This window comes from Mauremys mutica, chromosome 13 (genome assembly GCF_020497125.1).
Source record: "Mauremys mutica isolate MM-2020 ecotype Southern chromosome 13, ASM2049712v1, whole genome shotgun sequence".
NCBI classification, from domain to species: domain Eukaryota; kingdom Metazoa; phylum Chordata; order Testudines; family Geoemydidae; genus Mauremys; species Mauremys mutica.
Genome location: NC_059084.1, coordinates 33,709,241 through 33,718,906, shown reverse-complemented (window position 1 = coordinate 33,718,906; position 9,666 = coordinate 33,709,241). Strand labels below are relative to the sequence as shown.

General features: G+C 46.2%; 1 protein-coding gene across 1 annotated transcript; it reads left to right on the top strand.

The window, feature by feature from the left end:
- The first annotated feature begins 8,466 nt into the window (after positions 1 to 8,466).
- LOC123348325 (olfactory receptor 11A1-like) lies at positions 8,467 to 9,417 on the top strand. The gene has a single exon (XM_044985840.1). It carries the CDS (start codon positions 8,467 to 8,469, stop codon positions 9,415 to 9,417), a length of 951 nt encoding a protein of 316 aa, XP_044841775.1.
- Positions 9,418 to 9,666: the final 249 nt, after the last annotated feature.

Here is a 9,666-nt window from a genome sequence, read left to right as displayed (position 1 = left end):
CTTTTCAGCAATGATTTAGGGCCAGTTGTTTCTAGATACTTGGGGGCCTAGTGGGATTTTCCAAAGCCTCTGGGCACCTGCCCTGTGGGATGCGGCCCTGGAGGAGAGTCAGGCAGAGGAACGTGCACTTTCCCCAGGTTTGTGCATCACTCCAGAGCCTCAGCATCTGGATGCCTGGTGTGGGGCTGCAGAGGATATGTCCAGGGGCACCTACAGCCTATTTACTGCAAACACTTGGGTGCCTGCAGGTTTTGCCAGCAGCCGAGCTGGCTTTGTGAATCCCGGGGGGATTCTGATTCTGGGATTCGGGTGCCTAAAGTGGGAGTTTTGTGATTCTAGCCCTAGCTCCACACCCTTGTCCTCATGTTATAGCTGGGGAAAGTCAGGCAGAACGAGGTGACATTACCTGCCCAGAGTTACTCAGCAGGCTCGTGGCAGAAAACCAACTCTCCAGAGTCCCAGTCCAGTGCCCTGTCTGCTCCACCACATCCAGTTGTAATTAATAATGGGACCGAAGGGTATTAGATGCCCATCTCCCTTTCACGGCCCATAGGATTTGGGAGCCTAACATCGCCCCTTATGGGAAAGCCCAGCCTGTACATTTAGAGTCAAACCACTAGCGTGAGAATTACTTCGACTCCCAGGGGATGTTTTCCACCAGTTACTTCTCCTGTTTTACCTTTTTCTAGGCGACCTTAATAACTGTGTGTGTTGCACCAAAAGCATCGTGTAAAAAAAGAACTAAACTAAGTCTTTTCTTTATGTCGTCTCTGTTGTCAGACCTCCCATTATCTGTCCCCTTCGTCTCCAGTGTGAGGAATAAATGCGTCAAGGATTGTCTACACATAAATGTTGCATCATGTTACCTATATCTGCCTAACCCTGCCTGTGACAGGCCGTGTGCCCTTGGGCTGGAGAGCCAAGGCCGAGCCAGCCCTGGTTAGAGAAGGGCCCCCACCTGAGGGGAATCAGGCCATTTCCAATAAAGGGTAGAAGGAGGCCAGAGAAAGACGCAAACTCAGGAGGCTGGAGTGAGACTTCAGAGAGTGAGAGAGGCTCCTGCAGGGAAAACCCTGAGCCCGGGGAAAGTTCTCCATTATATGGGGAATGAAGAGGCGAGGGGCTATGAGGTGAGGGGCTGCATTCTGGGCTGCCCTGAGTCCTCTAAGGGGCGCCAGGAGGTGTCCACTTGTGTACACCAAGTAAATGCAATGATACTGATGTGACAGTGCTTCTGGTGGGATAGTTCATTCCCACATGGGAAGGGGAATAAGTGATCTATTGGTAAACCATGTCCACATGAGACGGTGTAGCACTGCAGCTAGTTCCATAACACATTCGTACCACTAACCAAAATAGTTATCCTGGTGCAAAATCTGGGTGGAGACCTCGTGTGACTCCCAGTGAAAATACCTGCCTACGTTCCTGGCTTTGAAATAAACTCCGACAATCCAAGGAAAATGCAAAAGCCATTTCTTGCAGTGCTTAACCACATTGGCATTTAGGAAGTTTTTCCTAATGTCCAAGCTGTAGTGCCCTTGCCGTAATTTAAGACTATTGCTTCTTGTCCTATCCTAAGAGGTTAAGGAGAACAACTTTTCACTCTCCTTCTTATAACAGTCTATTATGTACCTGAAAACTCTTATCATGTCCCCTCCCAGTCTTCTCTTCTCCAGACTAAACAAAATCGTTTTTTTCAATCTTTCCTCATAGGTCATGTTTTCTAGACCAGGAACTTGGTGGAGAAGTCTCTCAAGGCTACCCAGGGAAGGATTATAGTACTTGAGAGGGAGATATTCTGGGCGGGAGGTAGACAGAGTTTCCCAAATGACATAAATAATTTGGGTGGTGGCAGCAAAACCAGATCTAAGCTGGTAGTTAAGCTTAGAGGTTCTCATGCAGGTCCCCACATCTGTACCCTAGAGTTCAGAGTGGGGAAGGAACCTTGACACCTTTCACTTAACTCAGGGCGGGAGGATACAAGGAACAGAAGGTGCCCATCCACAGACCTTTGAAGGTCTGGAATGCGCTGTTATGTTACACAGCTGAAAATGATTCACCTGTTCCAACTTTACAACCCCTTATCCACAAGGTCACCTTTTCTTTCTGTTTTCCCTCTTTACTTATGTTTGTTAAATAAAGTAAATGGATTCAAGAAATAAATGTTCTTTATTGAGTAGACGCAGTGGGCTTAGGTGGAGGGTTGGCTTTACAGGGACAGTGATACAAGCCAGGGGAAGGTTTGGGAAAGCACAATGCAGACAAGCAACTCACATTACTGTGACTCAATACTGAAATGGGTTTTCAAAGCCTTGGAGATATGCCGCGCCCCTTGCTGTGCTCGTCTTCTTGCTCCGGTATCTGGCTGCTCAAAAATGGCTACCATGCAATCAGTCTCAATGGCTACCATTCAATCAGTCTCAACTGCCCACCCTGGAGGAAAATTTCCCCCCTTTTTTCCACAGATATTATGGAACACAGAGCAGACAGCTATAACCATAGTGATGTTCTCCTCACTAAGGTCCAATCTTGTTAGGAAACTTCTCCAGTGCCCTTTCAAGAGACCAAAGGCACATCCAACCACCATTCTGTACTTGCTGAGCCTATAGTCGAACCGTTCCTTACGGTTTTCCAGACAGCCCATGTATGGCTTCATGAGCCCTGGGAGCCAGGGGTAGGCTGGGTCCCCCAGGATAACTGTAGGCATCTCAATGTTATCAATGTTAATTTTGTGGTCTGGAAAGAAACTCCTGGACTGCAGCTTTTTTAATAGACCCAAGTTCCTAAAGATGCGCATCATAAAACTTTCCCGACCATCCTACGTTGATGTCGGTGAAATGCCCCCTTATGATCCACCAGCGCTTGCAACACCATTGAAAAGTATCCCTTTCGGTTTATGTACTCTTTGGCAAGGTGATCTGGTGCCACGATAGAGATATGTAAGCCATCTGTCACCCCACCGCAGTTAGGGAATCCCATCGTGGCAAAACCATCCACTATGTCCTGCACATTTCCCAGACTCGCTACCCTTCGTAGCAGAAGTCGATTAATGGCCCTGCACACTTGGAGCACAGCAGCTCCCACGGTTGGTTTACCTACTCCGAATTGATTCCCCACTGACCGGTAACTGTCTGGTGTTGCAAGCTTCCAAATATCAATCACCACTTGCTTCTCCACTGTCAGAGCAGCTCTCATTTTTGTGTTGCTGAACTGCAGGGCAGGGGAAACCTCTGCACAAAGGTCCCGGAAGTTGGCTTTCTGCATTCAAAAGTTCTGGAGCCACTGATCATCATCCCATACCTGCAAAAAGATGCATTTCCACCAGTCAACGCTTGTTTCACAGGACCAGAAATGGCGCTCGAGGGAGGCGAACAGGCGTTCTGGGGCTGAACCCCACACATGCCGGTTCTACAATGAGCTGCATGCGATTCTTGAGAGTGACCCTACCAGCACCCTCACAAGCAATGTGCAGCTGGTCTGTGACTGCCCTTAGTAACTGAAGTGTTTTTTTCAATGGTTTGCAGCAGGGCTGCTGGCAGGACATCGCTATGTTCCATGCAAAGGACCCTACTTCAGCTCTGGAAATACTGCAGGAGAAAGTGCGAGGTGTTTGAGATGCTCACAGCAAGAGAGCACAGCTGAGCAGGCTCCATGCTTCTGGGGTTGTGGCGTACATGTGGAGGTTTAAAGGTGCAAAAACCACTGCACTGTTTGCCATTTATGTCAGGGAGGGAGCACAGTGCATCATGGGATGTCAACACAATGTTCTCATTCTCCCCTGCAAGAATGTTTTGGTCCCATGAGGCACTGCACAAACTTCCCAAAGCACAATGTGCCAAGTTGCACTTTGGGATAGCTACCAACAATGCACTGCTTTGTGCATTGATGCAGGGGCTGCTAGTGAGGATGCAATCCATCGAGACAGCAAGCATGGTGTGGCCACACACAATCGACTTCATTAATACAGGGGCTCAAGGTCAAATAAGATAAAAATCACATAATTTTGTAGAAGCAGCAGAGAATCCTGTGGCACCTTATAGACTAACAGACGTTTTGCAGGAGCTTTCGTGGGTGAATACCCACTTCTTCGGATGCAAGCTTGCATCCGAAGAAGTGGGTATTCACCCACAAAAGCTCCTGCAAAACGTCTGTTAGTCTATAAGGTGCCACAGGATTCTTTGCTGCTTCTACAAAACCAGACTAACACGGCTACCCCTCTGATAATTTTGTAGTGTAGACAAGCCCATAGTTGGTTTTTCATTCAGATATAAGTGGATATTTGTATCCTTCTGCAAATACTGGAAGAAACCTTCCCTTTAGGGCAAAAAGCGACAGTAGGTCAAAAACTTCACACTGAAAAAGGACAGTGTTGGAGTCAAGTTGTAGAATATACTGCAATACACACATCTGAAAAGATTATATTGACTGTACCCGAACTGGCCCACAAACTGGCTAGTGTGAATGTAGAACACAGTCCGTTACAGGATGGACTCAGTGCTATTCTTTGGTTCTCAAACTCTAACACACCAGTTCTGGAACAAGATACATAATTTGTATTATTAGCGTGTGACCCTGAAACTTTTCTGGGAATGGGAAGAAATTATTTGTACTTTATAATCGCAAGTCTCTGACTTCCATGCTGCCATGGTATGGGCCTTCCCAAGAACCCTGTGGGAGTTAGGTGCCAAATTCTCATAGCAAGTTGGAAGTTGGGTCCTTATTGGGTCCTTATTCCGTACATTAACCCCCTTTGAAATTCCCAACCTAAATGTATAAAGCACCCTGTTACAACTGCATTTTATCTGAGCAGCAGGCTGCACTTTTTCATTTCAGAAAAGACCAGCAGGCATTGAGCTAAGGGTAACATTTTCAAAAACACTTAAGCAAACTTCAAAAGTAACATAGGAGGCTAAATCCCATTGCCTTTCAGTGAGATTTAGGTTGCTAAGCCTGAGTAATTGAGAAACGTTTGAAAATGGGATTTAGGCTTTTAAATCACTTAGACTTTTTTTAAAATGTTACCTGAACTAATTGAGTGAGTTCATTGCACTAGAACTGGGTACATGGGCACTTGCTATGGAGGGCAACAGGAGGACTGGTTAGAGAAAATGTAAGATCAGCTAACTGCTGACATTTTCCAACCTTTCTAAAGGAATTGGATGGGAGCTCAGTGCCTAAATCACTGCGGCAGCAGTAAAATCTAGAATTAGTGCGTTATTTCTTGACAGTCACTATGGCGTTCATGCAATAAAGAGAGAGATTTGTTCAGGATTATAAATTTCTTCCCTCTCCAGAACTCTCCCTCTGAGATTAGAAGCTTGACTCTGGTTTAGTTTTAGAGAATATCAGTAAATACCAAGTTGCCCTTGCCTGTTGCGTTCCTCACAGCAGACGTGCCTCAGGAGACTGCCTCTCCCTGCAGAAGGATATATAATGAACCAGAAAAGACGTTCTCCATTTGACAGAGGGTATGAGGTCACATTACGAGACATGGAATGGAGACTCAGTAGCTTTTATAGGTTGTCATTCTAGTTACTGGGTATGTGGAAGTAGGTGAATACAGTTGGGGGAGAAAATGGACTGAATAACCTGGATCCCGGTGCCAGAAATGCTGCGTGAGGAGAAGACAACAGAGACTCCAGCTGCTGAGAGACCAGCCTTAGAGGTAAATCATCCTTTTCCTCCCTCTCTGCTCCATGAATCTTGAGGAATTTGAAGCAACGTAGGTTTGTTTGGTGATTAACACCATGAGAATCCAAGGGGATTTGGGCACTGATCTCTCTTAAACTCCTCACCCAAAGGAAAATGACAGAATTTGGAAAAAGAAAAGACTCTCAAGTCACATCTATTTTAGGTGCTTACCTGGCCCCCATCACCCTAGTATCTGGGCATCCTGCTGCCTTGAATATATCTATCCTCCCAGCAGCCCTATGCCATGCTATTACCCCTGCATTACAGACAGGACCTGGTGCACAGAGGGGCAGATATATAAAGGTATTTTGGAACCTCAACACACAGCCTCCCCAGTGAGATGGGAAATTGATGGGCATTAAGTATGGCCCCTACTCAGGCACCTGGGTGCATTGTTAGGTACCTTCCAGCATTTGGAAATCTGGCCTGAAAGTCACACAAGGAGCTGGTGAAAAAGCAGGGAAATGAACCAACCTCTGTGAAGTCCAAGGCTAGCACTTCAAACACCGGAGCAGCCTTCCTTCCTCTCTACCCTCCCCTCCTGACCCCTACCTAATGGGGTGTTGAGAGCTTTAATAAAGTGCCAGGGGGAAAGCAGAGCTGCTGTGGCTGCTGCGCTCGGTGCTCCGGGGGCAGGCACTGGCTATATGTAGACTTGGCACAAATCAGTTTTGTTTCTCCCCTTAGAGGGTTAATATTGGATTATTTTTCTCCTAACTTTTAAGTATTAATTTTTACAGTCTCAGGAAGCTCAGTGGGGGTTAAGTTGTGGGTCATGGCGAGGGCAGCGCTGCCAGCAGGATGTGAGGGGCTCCCAACCGGCCGAGGGATCCAAGACACCAGGGCACAAGGGGCAAGGAAGGCGGCTGCTCTGGCCCAGTGGAGCAGAGATCCATGGCCGGGGCTGGGAGCAGGAGGAGGATGGCGGGGAGCCCCCAGACACGAGAGTGGTCACCTCATTGTTGAACTGCTCCATCGATGGGCAGAAACCATTTGGCAGGGGGGTGGCCTCCCCCACCGCCAGAGACTCACCCTCCTCCTCACAGCCCAGGCCCACCATGGCCGCAGCCTTCCCCGCACCTTGCGCCTGCAGGGATGGGTGTTGCCAGCCATGCAGCCATGCCGAGAGCCCTCTGCAGCTCTGCTGTCCCAGCCCCACTCATTGACTCCCAGGACAGATGGGTGCAGAGGGCTCCCTGCACAGTCATGGGGCCAGTGACACCATCCCTGCAGGTGCAAGGTGCTGGGAGAGGCCCACTCTTCCTGATAGTTTCTGTTGTTGGTTTGGTTGTATCAGCTGATATCGACCTTTACCAGTGTCTGTCGATGGAAATCAAATCCAGCTGAGCTGTACGTTTAATGAAAGCTCAAGGCGTTCGCTGTCCAAATCCCATTGAAATCAGAGGGGCTCCATCCTTGAAGTCAGTGGAAATTTTATCTTAGATGTCAGCATGGAAGTCTTGGATGGAACAGAATTATTCCCGGGGTGTAAAATTAACCTTGTGCATCACTCTGTGCATGATCAGGGCCTTACTGAACAGTTAATAAAGATTAGTAAGTCAGTCCAGGAAAAGAAATGACCACACCCACCCACTTTCTTTAAGGGTCAGTAATGGGGAGAAAGACAGTAGTGGCAGACTAGAGAGAGAGAGAGCGTGAGAGAAAGAGGGTTACTGTTACTTTTAACCAAAGATAAGGAAGAAAATGTAGAGCTGATAATTTCTGATTGGCATTTTTGATGGAAAAATGTTTTCTTGATAGAGATCAAAATGTTCCAGGGGAACAGATCAATTTCTACATACTTTTATTTAGGAAAATAATTACTGTAGAGCTTAATTATATAATATAAAATTAAATTAAATAATATAGAAAGAAATGTAAATAACTATGAAACACAATGTAATATAACATAAAAATATCCTAGAAATGAATTTAAAATAGGTAAATATTTTTTAAAAAGTAAAATTGGAATGAAAGCCAGCATTTGAAATCATGGATTTGCAGATGAAATGGAAATTTGGGTTCTACACCACTCTCATAATATGAAAATTGCACATTTCTTACAAATTTCAAATTTTATACAGAATTTTATCTTACAAGAGAGGATCAATTTCCAGCTAATGTGGTGCTTTCTTGCAAGAGTTGTTTTGGTTTTGTATTGTAATGATGGTCCGATTTCTATATGTAGAGAGTCTGACCACAGGACAATTAAAGGAGAGGCATTGGTCTGATAAGAAAAAATTTCAAATAGCTCTGATAGACTTAGGCGCCATATTTCCACTGCAATTCACTTGGAGTTGGCTGCCCACACACTGCAAATCCCAGCCTTAATTGTTTGGTTTGTTTATCTGTTGCGGCTTCATTTCAAATATCAAATCCTGGCCCGTTTCTCCCATGGATCTCCAATCTATAAAGGACACTGTTCTGCTTTGATACAACAGGCAGTGAAACACGTGACTATTTCAACCAACATGTTTTTGTACTGTGGTACCTAAGCCCCATCACCTTAATATTTGAGTGCTTCGTGCCACCTGTCAAGTTACTACATGAGTTTCCAGAGAGATTAATGTTTTGTTGAAGCTGCAGCCTCCTCAGATACGAAATCTGCCCCAGGGATCATGAGATGTCATTACCCCTCCCCTGGTCTCAATTCTCCAATAACCCATCATTCCAGTAGCCAGCAGAGGGGGACAATGAAAATAGTGCTGACATTTTATTGAGTGAATGTTCTTCATTTATGTGGCAGATTTCATTTCTTTCCAGTAGACACACCCCATGGCGAACCCAGAACAGGGAAATGGAACATCTGTCACAGATTTTATCCTCCTGGGATTCGGGGACCTCCCAGAACTGCAGATCCTTCTCTTCCTGCTGTTCCTAGTGATCTACATCATGACTGTGGCTGGGAACGTTCTCATCATTGTGCTAGTTGTGGCTGATCAGCACCTTCACACCCCCATGTACTTCTTCCTGGGGAACTTGTCCTGCTTGGAGACCTGCTACAGCTCCACCATCCTGCCCAGGATGCTGGCTGGTCTCCTGACTGGGGACAGGACTATTTCATTTAATGGGTGTGTCACACAATATTATTTCTTTGGTTCTCTGGTTGGTACAGAATGCCTTCTCCTGTCAGTGATGTCTTATGATCGATATTTAGCCATATGCGATCCAATGCACTATGCAGCCCGTATGAGTCACAGGTCTTACCTGCAGCTCGTGGGTGGCTCTTGGCTAGGTGGCTTCTTAGGTAGTAACATAACAACATTGTTGATATCACAGTTAACGTTCTGTGGCCCCAATAGTATTGACCATTTTTTTTGTGATTTTATCCCCCTTGTAAAACTCTCCTGCAATGACCCTCACCTGATGGAAACATTGGCTTTCACACTCAGCTTGATTTTCTTACTGGTCCCATTCCTGCTTACCTTGATGTCCTACATCTGCATCATCACCACCATCCTGAGAATCCCGTCCACTACTGGGAGGCAAAAGGCCTTTCCCACCTGCTCCTCCCACCTGATTGTGGTGAGCATTTATTATGCAACCCTGCTGATTGTTTATATGTTCCCAACGACAGACATCCTGAGTGACTTCAAGAAAGTTCTCTCTGTCGTCTACACAGTCCTGACTCCCCTGGTCAATCCCCTCATCTACAGCCTGAGAAACAAAGTGGTCCAGGAGGCCTTGAGGAAAGCTTGCAGGAAATTCAAGTTTGGAGCATGCTAATTGGTCAATTTCTTTGGTTTAAAATAGCTATAACATGGGCTGGGGTAGGGCCTGCACCAAAGTCTGCTGTAGTCCCAGGTCGTGTTTCCCTGAACTTCACTGGTCTTGTAGTCATGGTCTTACAAAGTCACGGCTGTTACAGAGAGGAGAAAGTGGAGATGGAAAGACCTCTTCAAACCTGTGACCCAGCCTTTTTAGGACCTATATAAGATGCCACAGGTGGGTACTACTGGGCTGGTACTACTACAG